The sequence below is a fragment of the Panthera tigris genome, chromosome D3 (assembly GCF_018350195.1).
Source record: "Panthera tigris isolate Pti1 chromosome D3, P.tigris_Pti1_mat1.1, whole genome shotgun sequence".
NCBI lineage: Eukaryota > Metazoa > Chordata > Mammalia > Carnivora > Felidae > Panthera > Panthera tigris.
This window is the reverse complement of record NC_056671.1, coordinates 35512719-35533401: the sequence shown is the minus strand read 5'-3', so window position 1 is coordinate 35533401 and position 20683 is coordinate 35512719. Positions and strand designations below refer to the sequence as shown.

Genomic DNA, 20683 nt, shown 5'->3' with positions numbered 1-20683 from the left:
CACGAACATTTGGTATTTTCAAATAACCCTTCTCTCGGGCTGTTCTCTCCTGGCAGGATGACAGTGCCGATTTGAAGTGCCAGCTTCAGTTTGCCAAAGAGGAAGGCTCCCTGATGCGTAAAAAGATGGCCAAGCTGGGGAGGGAGAAGGACGAGCTGGAACAGGAGCTCCAGAAGTACAAGGCCGTCTACGGTGACGTGGACAGCCCTCTCCCCACGGGGGAAGCGGGCGGGCCGCCCAGCACCAGGGAGGCCGAGCTGAAGCTGCGACTCAAGTTGGTTGAGGAAGAAGCCAACATCTTAGGCCGCAAGATCGTGGAGCTGGAGGTGGAGAACCGAGGCCTCAAAGCAGAAATGGAGGACCTGCGGGTCCAGTATGAGCGAGAGGGTGCGGGCCGGGACCACGCCCCAAGCATTCCTACCTCACCCTTCGGCGACTCCCTGGAGTCCTCGACGGAGCTCCGCCGGCACCTGCAGTTTGTGCAGGAGGAAGCGGAGCTGCTCCGGAGGTCCATATCCGAGATCGAAGACCACAACCGGCAGCTGACCCATGAGCTGAGCAAGGTCAAGTTTGAGCCCCGGCCGGAGCCCGGGTGGCTGGCGGACGGCACGGGCACAGGCAAGGGCGTGGGCAGCGGGGCACCTCTGCAGGAGGAGCTGAAGTCAGCCCGGCTGCAGATCAACGAGCTGAGCGGGAAGGTGCTGAAACTGCAGTATGAGAACCGGGTGCTCCTGTCCAACGTGCAGCGCTACGACCTGGCCGCCCACCTGGGCCTGCGTGCCCCAAGCCCCCGGGACAGTGACGCGGACAGCGACCAGGGCAAGAAGGAGAGCGACGGGGAGGAAGGCCGCCAGCCCCAGCCCAAACGGGAAGGCCCTATCGGCGGCGAGAGCGACTCAGAGGACATGTGCGAGAAGACGTCGGGCTTTGGCAGCGGGAAGCCGTCGGAGGCGAGCGATCCGTGTCCAGCCGAGCTCCTGAGGGCCAGGGAGGACACCGAGTGCCTGGCGAGCATAAAGCACGAGGCCGAGCGCCTCGAGCGGACCGTGGAGCGCCTCATCACAGACACCGCCGGCTTCGGGGACGACGTGGGGCCGCAGGGCGGTGGCGAGGCCTCGCCGGGGTCTGGCGTCCAGGGGGCAGGGGAGACGGGCGAGGGGGGCAAGAAGGAGCCCCCGCTGCTGGGGACCATCAACTCGAGGATGAAGGCTTTCAGGAAGGAGCTGCAGGCCTTCCTGGAGCAGGTGAACCGGATCGGGGACGGCCTGAGGGAGCGCCTGGAGGGCCTGTCCCCGCTGCCCCACCTCACGGAGTCTTCCAGCTTTCTCTCCACTGTGACCTCTGTATCCCGGGACTCCCCCGTCGGGAACCTGGGCAAGGAGCTGGTCCCGGACCTGCAGGTAAGGGGGCTCCTGGCTCTGCCTCCCTGCTCCGTTTTGCTCTTCCTCCTTCTCGCTGGCATTGCTGCACTTGAACTCATTCTGCTCACGGCTGCTTGGTTATGATTTCAAACCTGCATTGTACTAAAGCCTCAAGTGTCAACCAAATCCTTTCTATTGGCTGGGTTTCTTTTCTTTTCTTTTTTTTTTTTTTTTTTGAGTTTTCTTTGATTTCCTTGTTTCTTTTACCTTTTTCCGCTCTTTTTTTTTTTCTTTTTTAAACTGCGCCGCTGCTCTTGGCTTAGAGGCCCTCCCTCATGACACAAGGCTCACCCCAATGGAAGCGATAGGGATCGACGCAGTCCGTCCTTTCTCCTTTTTTTTTGGTGTCTCAAACGACCGGCTGTCCCGATGAAGAAGCAGAGGAGTTTAAAAACAAAGTACAAACTCATTTCACAGTCAGGATACTTAGCAGACTCGCTCAGGAGCGTTTGCATCCCTGCTTGGGTTGATTGCTGGAGGGACACAGTACAGTTCTGCAAAGCCCTAGGCAGCCAGGCCCAGTGGCTCCTGCTGGAAGATGAGCCAGAGTGGGGAGAGGAGTCGGCCCCCGGGAGAAGGATGGCTCTGATGGAGAAAGTCGCTGCCCTCCGTGAGCCGAGGGTATGGCGGAGTGGAGTGGCCTTCCAAGGACTGCTTTCCTATGCGTCGCCCTTGGGTGCATGACCCAGCTGCCTCCTGGATTATGGCTTTTGCTGCTCGACCACAAGCGAGGAAGGAGGAGCCTTGTTTCCGTATCCTTCGTGGGTGTGTGCTTGCAGTTCAGTCTGATTCACGCATCCCCATTGCATGCGCCTCATAACCAGTGTTCTGCCTTCTTCCCCCCTCTGTTTCTCTTTTTGCTTTCCAGATCTCTCACCCATCGTCTTGCGCATCCCCATTTTGGCTCTGTCCTCGTCACTCTTGTACGGCGCTGTGTCTGTTCATGCTTTTCCTCGTCTGGTGGTGGTTTCAGTTGTCTGCCTTGCCCACTTTCGTTTTCTCGAGCCCCAGTCCCTACCCCCCCCCACCACCACGCCCTTCCCCTTTGTTGTTTATTTAAAATTCAAAACCAAACCAAAGCAAACCAAATCCCTCCCATGCACCTAACAGTCCAAACTGAGAGGTCAGCCGGAGTGGCAGCCGGGTCAGGAACGCGGGGAAGAGCCGGAACAGCTGCACCGCCGGGCTGATGGGGACGCTGGGAGCTGCCAGCAGGCAGGCCAGAGCTACTTCAGTCTAGAGGTCAGCACCCCCTGCCCTCCCGCCCCTCCTTTTGCTGTGTGGCTGGCTGTGTGATGTTTCCTCCCTGGGTCCAAGGCCCTTAGGGGATGTGGTGGGCTGAGATGGAACGAGGCAGGACTCCCGGGTACTCAAACCATTGCATGCAAATGGAAGACAAGGGTCTGCACAGGGTGAATGCCAGCGGACTGCCAGCACCCGGGTCCGACGGCCATCGTCCCGCCCACGGGCGCCGGGAGCTTTAGCAAAACATAGGAGACTGATTGGTGAGTGTTCCATAGCTTTGTGTCAAACACTAGAAAAAGCAGGCATGAAAACCAAGCACTGTGTTTGCTGGTGTGGAGGAAACTGTCCTTCCCTGTGTCTCATGTGGCCTGTCCTGTAGTTTCTGGTGACAGTGCTCCAGCCGGTGAGCAGAAGCAGGGAGTGTGCTCCCGGCCTGGGGGCTCTTCAGCAGGCTCTGTTGCCCTGGTAACCTCTTGTCAACAAAGCTCCCAGACACCCTAGAAGCTCCATCGCGCGAAACAGTTGTCAGCCGTCCTGTTGGTGAAAGCTCTTCCTGCCAAGTAATTCCACCCAGGACAGAGAGACAGGTGTCCCCGAGGAATGACTCGCTGGCTCCGGTACTGCTGGTCAAGGGTGGGTGATTGCAGGAATAGAGCATCCTGCTCCACGTTAGGAAAGGTCTAGCTGAAGAGGCTTCATTTCCCAGCCCCAGCAGGGATGTTACTGCTCAGCTCTAAGACATCCCGGTGGCTCCCAAACAGCAGAGGTGACAAAGACAGGGGACTCACTCCTGGAAGCACACTGAAGCTCACTCAGCAAAAGAGTCAGGCATTTGACTACGAAGGGATGCTCACAGAGGCACTTGGGGTAGAGCAGCACCTGTGCCCTTGAGCTCAGCTTGCAGCCAGCGCCTTGGGTAGCTGCGGGTCCTGACATCACAGGTCGGCACACGGGGCTGCTGGCTTACCCAGAGCTGAGCTCACGTATCTCTGGTCTGGGCTTTTCCCCTGTCCTGTAAGAGTATGTCACATCCCTACCCTCATTGATTTGGGCGTACGGTAACACATTTAAACTGCCCTTGAAAGGCTTCCATGAAAACAAAAACAGTTTTCGGAACTATCCTGTGTAGTCCCACCATCCTTATATTATTTGGCAGAGGCCCAGCTTGTCCGAGAAGGTAGCATCCAGGTCCTTGCCCCAAAGGGAAGAATGTAACGATGAGTCACACAGAGCCGTGACAAGGAGGCAGCCCGCATGCTGAGGGCCGAGCACACGTCAGGGCCAAACTCCCAGAAAGCAAGCAGGAGCCCAGTGTGCTGTGCGGAGCCTCCACAGACGATCACAGGTACCCCGGGCCTTCCCGGCTGGAAGAACGAGCATCTGTAATTTAGAAAACGTTTTCTGGACACTGTCCTTGGGCCTGGAGTTGGGCATATATCGCAGCATATCATTTCTAGTGTGTTTCATTCCAAACTTGCAGGTAAGATGTCCCTAGGTTTTATACCAAAAGTGAAAGCAAACACCACCTAGTTGGGGGTTTCCCCAAATACAGATTTAGTGATTGTTGTGTCTTATAACTCTGCAACTTTCGCGGTAAGCCCCTTTGATCGGCCTGTGCCCCACACAGGGTCTTTATCTGAGAATGCTGCTTTGCTTGGGCAGTAGCAACCTCACAATTGTGTACATTTCAAAAGAACTGAATGATTCCTCTCCAGGATGGAACGAACCCTCAGGAAGACACATTTCCTAGTCCGCAGCTAACGCTGTACCACTAGCTCTTTCTAACAGGGAGGTCACGCTGTGCTGGAATCCAGTCTGGCACGGGCGTCAGGATCCCTGGGCTCAAGCCCAGCTTTGTCCGTTACTAGCTCTTTCTCAAGCAAGTCTCAGCCTCTTGTTTTCTCATCTGTGAAATGGGAGGAGAAATACTGTTCCCCCTGACTCACGTGATTACTCGTAGATTCTCAGAGCCGATGAGCTATTGAGAAAGTACCCCGAAAAGCGCTGGACGCTCTGGAAATGTAAAGTGTGGCTATGGATAAAGAGGGAAATATGCCCTGCCACTGAAGATGGCCAGGTGGGAAGCAGTGTCACAGCTGCCCTAGCTGTGGTTCCAGTGTCCTCTGCCCCCCCAGAGCGCAGATTTTTTACTGGCTGCTTCCTGATGCTGTACCAGCATAGCTCCGGCTAAACAAGGCAGCCCCGCGCTCTCTGATCGCTGTTTGAGGATAACTGCAGCTTCCTCCTCGTTTAACATTCAAGGCACGTCACATGCCGCCTTGCTTAGTTAAACTCTGAGGAAATGTTGCTTAATGCCGGGGCGTCGAGAAGCTTCCCCATTGCCTGCCATACACACACACGGCATTGTGTAGCTTTGGAAACCAGCAACTTCGGGGAGAGGAAAATACTGTGTTGAATCAAACTGAGTGTTGTGCGAAAATAAACCTCCGTGAGCGATAGATTAGCAGAGTTAGCTGGTGCCACGTGGTGACTTAGGATCCCTGCACGATAGAGCTCGGGAGGGAATGTCGGATCTTCAGGCTAAGGGCCTCATTCTGAGCGTGAGAAAATCGAGGTCTGAGAGTGAGGTGGCTTGCCAGGAAGTCCCCGGGTATTTGGTGCTCGAGGCGGGGCGGGTCCCGAAGGGACTCCTCAGGCCTGGTTCAGCCCTTTCCCCACCCTGACGTGGGGGGTGGGGGGTGCTGCTCAGAAGAGCTCCATCTCCTGTGGAGGATGTTCTGAAACCCAGATCGCTGGGGTGAGTGACGGCACACCTAGTTCTCTTGCCATGCATGGTATGTTGCCTCCTTTACACATCTGTCCAGTTTCCTTTCATTTTATAAATTTTGATGACAAAGGGAAAAAGCTCATCGTGAAAGGCAAGGCCCAGGCAGCATCATTTCCTAGAAGGGGGAATAGTATTAATCGGGACTTGAGCATCCTTTGTTCTGACTATTCCCTAAGGCATTTCAGATGGAAGGTTCAGTTATATATGTGCAAACACATTATATTTTAAAGTATTTTTTTAAAAGATAAAACCTATTCTATGACCACTTTGATAGCTCTGTCATTTTTCCTTTTATGAGAGGAACCCAACATAGACTGTCTGTAGAGTCGGGGTCTTGAGAGAGCTGCTGTGTCCCTGGGGTGGATGTCACCCCAACAGACTGCTTAGTTTGGTCTTCGAATATGACACTGGGCTAAAGAATTGTACAGTGGACAATGCTAGACGTAGAACTCTTAAAAGCCTTCTAATGAAAACATTCCCCGATCTGTGGCCCGCAACCTCTTTCCCGTGAGGCTGTCGTGAAACGGTACACAGAGCTCCTGTCCGTGAGCAGGGCAGCCCGACCCACCCAGAAGCATCTCCCGGTGAAGACTCATGCAGGCCGTCAGTGTGACAGTGCACAATGCCCCCATAAGTGCAGAAAAGGCGAACCCAGACACTTCTGTCTAGAACGAGGCCGAGACTGAAGCCGGCGTGCCTCGAGGAGTTGTCTCACTTCCTCTTACGTCGCCTTTGAAATTACCGTCTGTGCAAGCCGATTACTACTATACTTGCATGAATTTCCTTTAGCTCTTTGGGGGTGGGGAGCTGATCGGATACCTGCTATCAATAGCTTAAAAAAGGCAGGGGGTGGGGGGCAGAAACTTTCTGTGTTTAAGCAGAAGTTTTTTTAAAAATGGATCCATTCCTCAAGCTCCATTTGTGAAATGCCTTCCATGTTATTTGCCTTGTAGATTTTCATATTTGGGGTTAGAGAAGAGAAGATGCATTCTTATTTTGGCAGATGTGGGTATTTGGGCCGGGTTGAACCACCTACTACCAGAACTACCACCGGCAGCAGCAGTAACCCCAAGAAGGAGAAAAAGAAAAGCTATATTCTCACACTGTTGCATTTTGGGACATGACGAGTCTGTCACTAGGTGACAACAAATAGAAGGCCTGCCTCGCAGATGGTGCACACTCTAATCTTAGGAGGGGACGGGAACATCCACACCCAGCACTCTTAAAACGATCACAGGCAGAGAAAGCTGAAGCCAGAACCCACTAATACCCACTAACCCATTCATGAGGCACACCAAAATTCACAGCTCAGAAGGACAGATATTCCTCGTACCTATTCATCTCAGTACATGTTAGCTCTGTTCTCCCACTGCGCACCAGATTTGTCCCCTGACTTTGCTCCCTGTGGCTCCCGACAACCCTGCTGCGAGAGTCCCACTTGTTAAGAGAGAACAACGTATAGGATATGCAGCTCGGAATGTGTGGGGCGCCTTAAAAATAGTTCTGAATGAGAAGTGGCCGAGCATGGGCACTGGTCACATTTCAGATATAAATGAAACCAGAGGATTGAGTTTCTAGAGCAGGAATCTCAAAGGGCTCTCTTCCCCAACTCCTCCTTTGATCCCTTAGTCAACGACACACATGAAGCATTTGTGACCCCTTATGCCCCAGCTGTGAAATACCAGCCACAATGGATAAAATGACATGGGGTCTTATGCCAAGTATATGCACACATGTGCTGACTTCATCTATGGCTTCTGGAAGAAGCAGTAACAAAACTGGCCAGAACAAAATGGAACTCACCAGAAAATGAAGTCCTCGTGGTAGAGGTGGAATAGAGTCTGTCTAGAGGTCTAGGTGTTATGTGAACACTTCCTCCAAATGTATGTGGCTGGATGCAGTCGTGTGACGGTAGAATAATTCTGGACCGAAACTTTGACCAGAGCATGTTTGTACTTTGTTTTTTGTAATTTGGAGTGACAGCATCCCAGCTAGGAACAGTTAGCTGTCAGGAGGAGTTTTAAGATTCCACGCGCAAAAACGGACAGTAAAGAAAAATAAAACTTCTAATAGACGAAGAGGACTGAGTTTCCGTTGTTGACCATACTCCACAGATGACACAGAGCCACTGTAGGTAAATCAGATGCCCCAGAGAAACAATGTCGTAGGACATCACGGGTCCTTTTCTGTGACGCTTCAAAGATGTGGCTCCAACAGAGGGACACATTTTTAGTCAAACAATGCTGAAGTATGAGGCTCATATATTTGTTTGAAATAAAAACAGTGTAGGGGCAACTGGGTGGCTCAGTTGGTTAAGCGTCTGACTCTTGATTTCGGCTCAGGTCATAAGTGTTCATGAGTTCGAACCCCACATCGGACTCTGTGCTGACAGTGTAGAACTTGCTTGGGATTCTCTCTCTGCCCCTCCCCTACTCTCTCTCTCTCTCTCTCTCTAAAAAATAAATAAATAAACAAACAAAAAAAAGTTTATGTACATTATTTATTAAAATTTGTTTTAATGTTTATTTATTTTTGAGACAGAGAGACAGAGCACGAGTGGGGAGGGGCAGAGACAGAGAGGGAGACACAGAATCCAAAACAGGCTCCAGGCTCTGAGCGGTCAGCACAGAGACCAACGCAGGGCTCAAACTCGGGAATGGTGAGATCATGACTTGAGCTCCAGTCGGACACTTAACCAACTGAGCCACCCAGGCGCCCCTGTACATGACTTATTAAGATTAAAACCAAACTAACTAGTTTGGTTTAATACTATAGAAACTAAATTAACAGCTACTTGATTTTCTTAAAAGGGTTGATTAGGATGCCTGTTTCAACATCTAATAATATTGAGCTTCGGGCTAGTATTAGATGTATCAAAACATGAAGGATTTTTACATTTTAAATGTATAGACTAATGAGTAACTGAAAAGTAAAGCTGGGAGGAGAGTAGCCTGGGTCACCTGAAAGCACTCCTGTGCAAAATCCCTAAACCGTCAGAAGGGATACCCCATGAGGGCAGAGATTTGGGGCAGCTTTATTTACTCCTAAATCCCCAGTACACTGCCAAGCACTGTAGGTGCTCAGTAAATATTTGTTGAATAAAGTGCTGCATAAAGTAGGGGCGCCTGGGTGGCTCAGTCAGTTAAGCGTCCAACTTCGGCTCAGGTCATGGTCTCACGGTTTGTGAGTTTGAGCCCCACGTCAGGCTCTGTGCTGACAGCTCAGAGCCTGGAGCCTGCTCAGATTCTGTGTCTCCCTCTCTCTCTGCTCCTCACTCACTCGTGCTCTGCCTCTCTCTCTTTGTCTCTCAAGAGAGTTTTAAATAAACATTAAAAGAAAATTTTTTAAGTGCTGCATAAAGAATAAAATGCCGTTTTAAATATGTAGCTGAATTCCCGAGAAATTTGGGGAAATCTTCAAGGGGTGGAACTGATTTCGGAAGAGAACATTAGAGCAGTCTCTGGCTTTTGGGTGAGCTTGTTAGGGGGATAGTTGCCAGAATTGATTGGTAAGCCAGAGCCGTGGGTTTTAATAGCTGCATGGGGACAGGACACAGGGCCTTGGGTCCAACACAGGCAGAGAAAGCAATGAACCAGGGCTCCAAAGGGCTGCACATTGTGTAGGGCTCAACTGGACAGACATCTGCCTGCTGGTAGAGGGAAGCTTATCGACCAGCATGAAGTCTTCCTCACATAACCATAATGAGAGCCAGCCTCACCAAGATTAGGCTTTGAACTGATTGTCACCCGGTGGCCTAGGAATCCCCAAGGAAAGGAAAGTTTATGTTCTGTTGCTGGCTTCCGCACACACACACACCATCTGGAGGCACATGGTCAACCCAGGTTAATACAAGATCATAGCTACCCCCCCCCCACTGATTTTAATGTAACTGTTTCCATCTCTAAAAAAAAAAAAAAAATACCGTTTCTTTCAAAAATAGTAGCTTTGATTTCTCTATCGTTGCCATTTGGACACAAAAGATAGGCTGTACCAGTAGGTAGACATTACCAATGAGAAGCATGAAAAAAAAAAAGATTCCTTTGACTATTTTTAACCTAAAATGTAATAAGCAGAACTTTGTGCAGCTCCTTGTAGGCACTGTGTGCAACTGAAAAGGCTGAGACAGTGTTTCTGGGCACCCCCACCCCAGTTATCCTGAGCATCCAGCCTACCGCTGCCCAGGAAAGAAAAAGGCATTCTGGACTGAGCACGAAAATCTCTACTAAGAAAGCGTATGAGCAAATTAATTATGCAGCTTAGAACGAACCCGGGCAGTGAATCTCAGAGACCGACTCGTGTGAGGTGGTCACGTTTGACTCGATCAGAGTTGCCAGCTCTGACCGCCCCGGCATTTTGAAAACCTGCTGTGGTAGCAGAGACTAATTGGGTCTCAGCCTGGTTGGTGGGTACCATGGTGGTCGAAGTTCGGGTCACAGGCACCGCGACGCACCTGTCTCCCAGGAGAGAGATGAGGGCGTCCAGGCTTCCGTCACAGACGACACAAGAGCCCAGGGCAGGATCTTGGGGGAGCTGCCCCAGACTCACTCCCCTGCTGCAGCGCCCGCACGTGCTGTGTCGCTCCGTGTGTGTCCCCGGTTTGTGCAGATGTCTGTCCTGCGTCTTCACGTCAGGCAGAGTCCTCGCGTCCACTAAACCCCTTCCTTTATCCCACCGATCAGCTCAGGGGCCCCCCTGTTTTACCTGAACAGAGTGTATCGCTAGAAGAGCTGCAGGGTCAGCTTGCACAGGCGGCCAGACTGCATCAAGAGGAGACAGAGAAATTTACAGACAGGATTCGTAAGGTAAATATGTAACGCGATTTCAGCACAACCAGGTCTCTGACTGCACAGCCCCTGGAGGCAGATGGCAGGATGTATTTGAGAGAAAGCTGTCGTGCACAGGCTCCTGGACTCACGGGGCTGGAGGATCCTCCACTGAGCGGCCCCTCAGACGTCTCCTAAAGAGAACTGTCTGCCTTTCTCTTCTAGAACGTGCTTTGACTGTATTTACGCTGTGGTCTGCGGGAAGTTCTTCCGAACATCGAATCTACCTTTTCCTGCAGCCATGGCCAGCAAAGAAAAATCAAATAAGGGCCTTCATGCATCTGGACATGAAAAGTGTGTCCATAACTTTTGTTGTCCCGCAGATTTGTAAGCTTTCTCGATGTGGTAAGCTTTCTGGTAGAAACTTTAGCAGCTCACCCTAAACGGTTGTCTTCAAAAACCTGCCATTAATTGAGCTGCGGCCTCATTAACTCTTCTATTTTAGAATAACCTGGCTAATCATCCTTTATCTGTTAAATCTGTTACCAGAGTTGCTAAGAGAAAGGATTAGCAGACACGGGCACTTATTTCCTAAATAACTTACTTTCCCTTTTTTTTTTTTTTTTTTTTAACTGCACCAAAAATCATGTTTGAGAAGTGAGTCCATCCTGGAGATGCAAAATGGCAGGGCCCCGGGTGTGCCTCGTGGTTGGATTCAGGGTAGAGGAGTGTGTTGCAGCTTGGAGGGGGTGAGAGGTCATCCAGGCTTGTTCAGAGGGAAAGGGACAGTTTTTCCTAACGTGTCCTGAGGGCAGAGGACCGACCCTGAGACTTGAGAAGTGCTTGGCGTCATGGGACAGGCGGAGGCAGCCAGGACGTTTGGGGAAGTCAGAGTCTGGGAAGGAACGTTGGCAGGAGGCTGCAGAATAGCAGACAGAACAGCCCCACCCCCAGTCGCCCACCTCCCGCCCTCCCTGGCCTCCATTGACTAACACTCTAGAACCTCTGGCATACCTGCCCTGAGCTAGGTGCTCTGCACATCCCAAGTTAGCTTCGCTTTGCGGCCTAGGGTGCTGAAGCCTCCCCAGTTGGTCGATGGCCTGAGATAACACTGCAAACGGTGAATGTCCAGTGTGGGAGGCTGCCCCTCTCCCCGCTCTGTCCTGCTCTTGTGCCCACGGGGCAGAGAACCCCTGGAAGGACTCTGAGGCTGCCAAGGTGGTGAATTAAATCACCACTATTTTGTGTTATCGCAGCTTGAAGTGCAAAAAAGATCCGGTACAACGACTGGCCACGCAAGTCTGTGCGCAGACCCAGGACCTTCCCAGAGCTGCTTCTCTTCAGTGGCTTTAAGCACATGGGACACATAGGCGTGGACCTCAGGCAGCCATTGTCGCATCCCCATGGTTTCTGCGCACGAATCTAGCACTTTAGGAAAGTGAGACAAAACAAAACTCACTGCCTTGATCTTTGGCCCAGGGGGCGTGTTAAAGCGGGAGAGGACAGCTCAAAACAAGGCTGGCATCCTAACGCTTGTTTTTCGGACTGTGGAACAGAAAGTTTTCATCCCGTCTATCACTTTAGCTACTATTGATATTATTCTTGTGCCCTAATCTGTGCAATAAGATTTTATTCACACCCCTTGGCTTAGTCATTATCGACATAATGATGGTTTATTGCTTGTAAGGTGCCTGTACCCATGCTGAAAAGCAGGAACTTAGCATAGCAAAGGGAAACACTTCCTTTTCAGCAATGCTTTCTTTCCCTAAGGGTCACTCATAACTGATAGGAACGTGAAGTCCTAAGTGTGGCAGCAGGTTGTCAGATTCTTGTTTGCCCACCACTGTATGCAGCAGAGGACCTCACATCTAGAGAAATCCCTGCTCCCCGACCTGCCTCGCCCGCCTGCTCTCTGCGGGCCTCTCCGTCAGCTTGGCGATCTCCACCTTCTGCTGGGGGTGTGCACACCAGAAGGCTCAGGAAGCCAAGGAGAAGGATCTCCACCTACTCCCCCTTTACAATCCCAGCGTGCCTTTGTGTGCAAGCCCACATCCAGAGGGCACATGGAATCTGCATGGAAATCAGCTGCAGGTAGTGCATCCAAAAAACCATTTTCCTGAAGTTTAGAGACCACTAAAAACACCCCGAGAGACTTGACAATGAAAATCGATTATAACCCCTTACTTTGAAATAGGGTTTGCTTCTGAATCGGAAAACCCTTGAGGTTTTTATAACTAGTACATGTCTCAGGGAGTTTCCGTGTTTCACGTCCCAGGTGCAACATGGTAAGGATTGAACGGCAGTTTGCAAAGACTTTTGGTTTGGCTTGGGTGGCAGGTGGGAAGAGCCACTGTCACACTCTCTCCTTTTTTCCATTCAAGATGGAGGAGGAGCACCTCTACGCCTTGAGGTGGAAAGAGCTAGAAATGCACAGCCTGGCTTTGCAAAACACCCTCCATGAGCGAACCTGGAGTGATGAGAGAAATCTGATGCAGCAGGAGCTCCGTTCCTTGAAGCAGAACATTTTCCTTTTCTACGTCAAACTCAGGTGGCTGCTGAAGCTCTGGCGGCAAGGGAAACAGATGGAGGAAGAAGGCGAGGATTTCACGGAGGTACCTCTGCCCAGAGCGTTTGTTTTATTTGCGTCCGTTTTGTTCTTGCCCCCCAGGCACTGCTGTCCCTCTGCCTTCTACATACAGAGTCACACTCTGCCATTTCACGTTATTTTATCAAGTCCAGCGCAGGCCATGGAAATGCAACAGGTTGCTGAGTTATACGTTAGACCAAGAATCCCGTGCTGTCCTTTGACCTCGTTTTTGTTTTTTTGTTTTTTTAAATAAAATAGAGACAGCATGAGTGGGGAAGGGCAGAGAGAGGGAGACACAGAATCCAAAGGCGGCTCCAGGCTCTGAGCTGTCAGCATAGAGCCTGATGCGGGGCTCAAACTCACAAACCGCGAGATCATGACCTGAGTGGAAGTCGGACGCTTAACCAACTGAGCCACCCAGGCACCCCTTGACCTTGTTTTCAGAGTCCTGGTCTATGACTCCATCGTGCAGCACAGTTTTGCTGCCATTTCTTTTGCCGCTCATCTATGGATTCATGGACATTGTCACCTGGAGTCCCTTCCCATCTCTCGTTCCGCCTTGCTGGTTTGTCCAACCTGGCTCTAAATCTTTCTCTCTTCTTTCCGTTTGGTTTTTGTTCCTAAATGCTAGAGCCCGTTCTGCCAATGCCGTTTTATAAGCTCCAGATGGGCCAGATTTTTGCTGCCCTCAGAATCTGTGCACGTGCCTGTTCCCTCCTGTGCCTCCATATTCCCAGATTCATCCCAGAACAAGGACAAAGCCACTTCCTTTCTGATTGATCTTATTGATTAAGCCAGTGTGACCTCGAGCTCTGCAGGCTCCTTCCAGCCTTGCCTTCTGATGCGTGCAGGGCTGGGACCACTGAGGTTCTGAGCATCCGCACCCGTGACTCCTGTGTCAGGGGCTTCAAGGCATCATAAGTGTCAGTTTCCTTTAGACTCCCAGGAACTTTTTGTCTGCTTTTACTTTAGTGAGCAGTGTATATAGTTTGCAGTCATCCTAGGAAGGGGAAGATACTTGGATTCTCTCTCCTCCAGGAGGGAAGAAAGTCTTCCAAAATCAATTCAACCTGCTTCCAAAGAGCCATGACTGAGAAAACCATCATTAAGCAAAACCTAGAAGTAGTTGTAAAGTCTCCTTCTCATCAGTCCTTTGGAGTTTCTCCTCTAGTTTGTAAAACCATAACTTTAATGAATAATCATTTATAAATCATAGAATTTGTCATTGCCAAAATAACTTACAGTAAAATTTCCAATCTTTGCTGACCAACTGGGCACCCGTTATGTGCTGTTCAAAGGAAGAGGGTTGGGGCACCCGGGTGGCTCAGTTGAGCATCCAGCCCAGGTCATGATCTCATGGTTTGTGTGTTTGAGCCCTGCATCTGGCTCTGTGCTGACAGCCTATTAGGGATTCTCTGTCTCCCTCTCTCTCTGCCCCACCCACCCCCCTCAAAAATAAATACATAAACATTTAAAAAATAAGTAAATAAATGAAGAAGGTGGCCAGTGAGTTCATGAAATGGGCTAAATGAGCACATTTGGGAAAAGGCTAAGAAGTCAAGATTTGATAAGCCATAAAGTGGAGAATTATCCTCAAACAATAAAAACCAGGCTGCACAGCAAAGGATTTGGGTGGAGCTGTGATTATTGTCTCCTGCTGTTTTCAGAGTGAGCATCCAGAGACCCTCCCCAGGCTCGGTGAGCTTGGAGAGCAAGGGGACCCGAAGGGGGACAGCCCAGACCGGGACGACAATGGTCCAGGCTGCGGCTTTTCGATGGGAGAGCATTCTCCACACTCCCCTGTGCAGATTGGTGACCACGGATCGCGGCTGCAGCCTGCGCATGGGGGGCAGCTCCACAAGCAGGTGGGTGCCGAGGTCCCAGCCCCTCATTCTACCCACATGTGGGAGAGGAGACTGTCAGTCTATGTCTGTGTCATCTTTTTTTATGTGCTGGTGTTCCAGGGAGCAGGAAACTCCTCTGGCTGCCTGTGATTGCCTGGTAGCTGCATTTGTGCTAGAAATTGTATCATTAAGTCTTTTATTTCAGGGTCAGCCCATTAGTTTGTTAGGCTTACATGTATACACAAGGACATAGTAGGATCAGATCAGTTGCAGAGGTCAGCAAACATCCCTGAGAAAGAGAAAGGGGGAAATGTTGAGCTGTGTGTAGAGTGATCTGTGGCTTTACAGAGGTTGACCATTCTTCCCAGGAAGAGACAGTACTTCCTGGGAAGACGGTACTGGCCACAGGAGTGCAGCGCCCTCCTCGTGGCCAGAATGTACAGGGCTTTTTTTGTTGAGGTTTAGCTGAATAGGCATCAGAAACATCACTCATATGGCAACATGATGCATAAGGAGGAAAGAGAAAGTATTTTTTTTAATCCTAAACATGTATAAAGTGTTTTAAGTTCCTTTTGGGCCACTTGAAATAAAAATATTTGATGAGACTTAAAAAAATGAAAGCATGGGGACGGACGCCTGGGTGGCTCAGTCGTTGAAGCATCTGACTCTTGATTTCAGCTCAGGTCATGATCTCGCAGTTTGTGAGATAAAGCCCCACATCAGGCTCTGCACTGACAATGGGGAGCCTGCTTGGGATTCTCTCTCTCTCTCCCTCTCTCTCTGCCCTCCCCTGCTCATGCTTTCTCTTTCTCTCTGTCAAAATAAATAAATGAGTTAAAAAAAAAAAATGAAAGCACATTAAAGTGAGGTGGGATTTCAGTGTATAATGTGAAATAATTATTAACTATTGCCAAATGCCACGTCTGTTAATTATTAAGCAGGTAGCCCCTGCTTAATAAACCAAAAGGTAGTGTTCCTGCCACCCAGATTTTTCACGCTTCTGTACAAAACAGCATGTGTGTTGGGTTTAGAGTGTTGAGACCCTAGGAGGCATCCAGCGTTAAAGGCTTTCTGGACTGAGTCCTTTCTGACCCTGTGTTGCTTCTTTGACAGTTCTGCAGGGCAGAACCCAAAGCCCCACGCCCTAGACCCCTGGCTCTGGGGTGAGGGGCAGGGACGGGTGGACCCAGAGCACAGCAGTTACCCCGGGTGTGGCTGTCACCACTCAGCCGCTGACATTTGTGGGCACTCCCTGTGCACTGGACTCCACAGCTGCGGCTCCTCCCTCAGCCCAGAGCCACAGAGGGGTCAAGTGGGAGAGGGCTGGCATCAGATCTTTGGCTCAAATCCAAATGAGGAAAAGGAATGATGTCTAAGCACAGTCCTGAGGGATATGTGTGTTTCCCTGCGTCGGCTTTCTCTCCACGGTCAAATCAGATTTTCACAACTGAAGAGCTGTTTTCAGCTCTTCACCCATCCGTCCTTCATTTTCCCTGAACACTATGACTCGAGAAAGAGATTATACTTTCAGATGAACGTTTAATTACAATTATTAGGAAGTTTGTCGTTATGCCAGTGTCCCTGGGGAGATTTTAGCTCATGGAGTGAGTTTTTCCAGCAATTGATTTGGTTAGAAAATAAAATACTCCTTTGCGAATAATCCTTTAAAACCTACCACTTGTATTATTTTTAAAAGAGATGTTGTCAGTCCGTTCTACAAAGTATCTGTGATTAGCCCAAATACATCTGTTGATTACTACTTCGCCATAAACCTGCCGCATCTGAGATCGCGCGTTGGGTGTTTCCCACGCGTGCATCCAAATGCTTAGGAAAAGGGAAAAAAATGTAACACATCTGGTTTTCGAAACAATTCTCATGGAAAATTTTACCCTTGGGGTGGGAAATAATGCAGAGTCACTCAGCTGGAACCTCACGTTCAGTGTACTTCAGTGTCATCTCGCTTTGCCTCGTCCTTCCCAAGCTGATTTCCTAGCTCTTCCCCTTGCAAGAGCTAATCACTTTGTACAGTTTGCGCTAGAAGCACACGGGGGGCCTGCGGGGTAGGGTGCCGACGGGCAGAATCAGGACTGCCTTTAATGGACCCGTCTGTCCATAGCAGTTAAGTGCACAATGCCGTCCATCCGAGGACAGAAGATTAATGAGCTCTACTGTACGACAGCTGATTGCCTGGGAGTGAACATTCTCAGTTAGCGGGTCTGCCTCCCTTTCGTGGCATGGGTATTAGCTGGACAGCCTGCCTGCAAGAAAAAGAACACGTGTCTCAGAGAGCCGCGCCCTTTGCAGAAACCCTGAGATCCTGCCAAGGTGATAATCAGAACGGGGAGCGTGGCCTGACTCCTTTCCCAAGGCTATATTCCCAAGGAAGGCAATTTCCCAGGCCTCGGTCTTCGCTCTGGGTCGTAGTGAATATTCTCACAGCTGCACGCAGTAAATGGCAAAATGCATCATGTCCAAAGAGGTAAAATGTATCGAGTCAACTTTGGGAATAATTCATAAAAAATTACCAGGTTGGGGTGCCTGGGTGGCTCAGTCGGTTAAGCGGCTGACTTCAGCTCGGGTCATGATCTCAGTGTTCATGAGTTTGAGCCCCGTGTCAGGCTCTTTGCTGACAGCTTAGAGCCTGGAGCCTGCTTCAGATTCTGTGTCTCCCTCTCTCTGTGCCCATCTCCCTCTCGCACTCTGTGTCTGTCTCTCAAAAATAAAATAAATAAACGTTAAAAAAATGTTTTTAATTATCATGTTGGAAAATACTCAGCTGTGTGAATGTTCCCTGTTAACTGATCTTTAGTCACACGACTAGTGATCTAGTGGCAGGAACCCGACTGTCCTCGACAACAGAAAGCACTTTTAGCTCACCTGGTCTTCTGGAAGAACTGGAAAACATGCAAGAGCTTATTGGATAGCTCTCACCTAGTTCCAGGAAGCTTGCCACTATGTTAAGCTTTAGAGACCCAAGGCTTCATATGTGTTGTCTATCTACTAGTAATTCCCAAAATCAAGATTTTTAATGCAAGGGGATTAACAGTGCCAGAATTGTGTGGTTCTAATAGGTAATCGCCTGTGAATCGGATTAATTTATTCAAAGAGAAGTCACTTTTTCTTCCAGGGATGTGGCATAATATTCTTTATTAAAACATCTAAGTATAGGGGCATCTGGGTAGCTCAGTTGGTTGACCATCCGACTCTTGATTTCGGCTCGGGTCATGATCTCGCGCACGGTTCATGAGTTCATGTGCTGACAGTGCAGAGCCTGCTTGGGATTCTCTCTCTCTGCCCTTCCTTGCCTCTCTCTCTCTCTCTCTCAAAATAAACAAACTTAAAAAAAAAAAAAAAAGCATCGGGGCACCTGGGTGGCTCAGTCAGTTAAGACTCCAACTTCAGCTCAGGTCACGATCTCGCGGTCTGTGAGTTTGAGCCCCGCGTCAGGCTCTGGGCTGATGGCTCAGAGCCTGGAGCCTGCTTCCGATTCTGTGTCTCCCTCTCTCTCTGCCCCTCCCCCGTTCGTGCTCTGTCTCTGTCTCAAAAATAAATAAACGTTAAAAAAAAAATTAAAAAAAAAAAGCATCTGAGTATAAATATAGAGAACCTGATTTAAAACTCAGAGCAAGATCTGATGAAATTATGTTTCATGTTAGTCTCCAACCACAGCTGGTCACTTAAGAGCCTCCCTTGGGACCCAGCTTTAGGACCAAGTAGAATCTGTTCCCCTGGACCTTTGTCACTCACTAGTCCAGGACTCATTTGGAGCTTAGGGCCTTCAAGAGCCATCCTAGGTAAAAGTCAGTGCCTTTGGCTCCCCGGGCCTCCCAGACTTCGACTCACGTGGGTACCCACTTTTCTGTTTTGCCCAAGATGCAGGAACTTTCCGAAAGAGCACCTTTGCCAGACAGGGCCTGTATGTCAGAACTGTGATCTGCTCTTTTTTTTTTTTTTCACATTTATTCATTTTTGAGATACAGAGAGAGACAGAGCACAAGCGGGGGAGGGGCAGAGAGAGAGGGAGACACAGAATCTGAAGCAGGCTCCAGGCTCCAAGCTGTCAGCACAGAGCCCAACGCGGGACTTGAACTCACAAACTGCAAGATCATGACCTGAGCCGAAGTCGGACGCACAACCAATTGAGCCACCCAGACGCCCCCCCCACCCCTTTTTTTTTTAATAAGGAAGCTCTCCTCTTGAGCCTAATTTTGTATGTTGTACCATGGTTTATTCTGTGGACTTTGCAACTATATAACCTCACCTAGGAGATAAGCAACTCTATAAAAAGAACCAGACTAGGGGCGCCTGGGTGGCTCCGTGGGTTAAACATCTGCCTTCAGCTCAGGTCATGATCTCATGGTTCGTGGGTTCGAGCCCCATGTTGGGCTCTCTGCTGTCTGTGCAGGGCCTGCTTCGGATCCTCTGTCCCCCTCTCTCTCTGCCCCTCCCCCTACTTGCTTGCTCTCTCTCAAGAGTAAATACATTAAAAAAAAAAAAAAAGAACCAGACCAGAGCTTATAATTATGAAACATAATTCATGTTTGCTGTGTGTTTTTGTTTGTTTCTGTTACTGTGCAAATAGCACAGATGCAGGAGGGGAAGAGCCACAAATGCTGAAGGATACTCAGGAAAGGACTCTCTCAGTCCCCATCCACCCCCCCCTCCCAGTGTTAGCCATCCATGGTCAGCAGTTTATGACATACTCTTCTACGTGTGCAACAAACCCTAAACCTCGCTACTAAGTGATTTCTTCCCATCTGGCCACTTGATGTCCATCAGACCTGCCCCGGTTTCTTTGAAGCCTTTGGCTGGTAACTCTGGGTTTATAACTTACTGATTACATGTCCATCAATTCCTTCACAAACCCACGTTTATTCTTGGGAACCTCTCTGAAAATTACAGTGACCTGCAGCACAGAGCCCACGTGGCCCGGATCAGCTGCATATTCTCAACCAAAGGACAAACGACTTTTTTGTACAAACATGAATTTCTCATCTCTGTAACCCTCCATCAGAGATTATGTTTTCGTGGCCGGTCGTCAGTGACGCCTTCTCTTTCATCTGTGGGAGGATGGTAGTTTTAGAAAAGAATCTTAAAAATAATCCAAATGGAACAACGGAAGTAAGAACGACAAATGGCTTATTAATAGTAAAATGTTGTTGGATGTGTAAATGTATCCTTTCTGTCTGATCGCACAGTAAAGGACTTGTCTTGGGACTCTTGCCGGTAGAGGGGTTACTTTATTGAATAGTGTATGAGGTGTCCCTCTTTGTAATTACGAAATAGGACCTATGCCTCCCTGTGTTGGGGGTCAAGGGCAGCTACCACAGCATTCTAGAACTCCCTGCCTGTGTCTACTAGCCTAAATGAATAGGAAGTAGAGGCCATCTGGCATTCTGTGGGTGGGCCCTTAGCAGCAGGTCAACAGAACAGAACAATGTATCTGTTCCAGTGTTAGATTACACTCATCTCCAGCATTAATGGCTCTGATACAGGCAAAGTGGTTGATGGTAGCTTAGCTCTTTCACAGAATTATGAAACACGTATCTTAGAAATCTTACGCAGGAACGATTTTATCAAATAGCTGGCATTGCATCACAAATATCTTGGTGTGTTACCTTTCTCAGAAACTTCCTCTTCACTTTCCATTAATGCTTATTGTATATTTGGGTGGCAGCCTTAATTAGCTGAAGCCCAACCTTGAACCTGGTATAAAGTTTAACACTTTATAGCACAGTCCAGCTCCTGATCCCAATTTTGGAATTATTGTAAGGCTTGCCCAAAAGAGATGAACTTGGAAGGGTTCAAATGCCCTTAGCCTAAGGAAAAGGAAATGGTGGAGCCATTTTATTCCTGCTTTTTTGTAAGAAAGCCAACAAGCTGATCTTGAAGAGATTGAAACGTTGGCCTTTTTCATTGAAATTGACCTATGCTTAACAGATATATAAGCTAAAAGGTTGCATAATTGGGCCCCTGGCACAGAAGTTTCCGAAAAGTCTGTATCCAGGAAGACTTTCACCCAAAGACCTCTAAAC

The 20683-nt window shown here is 49.4% G+C and overlaps 1 protein-coding gene across 4 annotated transcripts in view; it reads left to right on the top strand.

Annotated features, from left to right (window-relative positions):
- Window positions 1-20683, top strand: part of MTCL1 (microtubule crosslinking factor 1) — a 128944-nt gene that overhangs the window by 79901 nt on the left and 28360 nt on the right. For 2 of the 4 annotated variants that reach the window (XM_042961513.1, XM_042961517.1), the window contains exons 5-9: window positions 57-1400; window positions 2532-2663; window positions 10164-10256; window positions 12599-12829; window positions 14472-14669. In XM_042961513.1, the coding sequence (XP_042817447.1) occupies window positions 57-1400; window positions 2532-2663; window positions 10164-10256; window positions 12599-12829; window positions 14472-14669 (1998 nt within the window). The remainder of the gene's footprint in view (window positions 1-56; window positions 1401-2531; window positions 2664-10163; window positions 10257-12598; window positions 12830-14471; window positions 14670-20683) is intronic. The other 2 variants (XM_042961516.1, XM_042961515.1) reach the window with 2 other exon arrangements.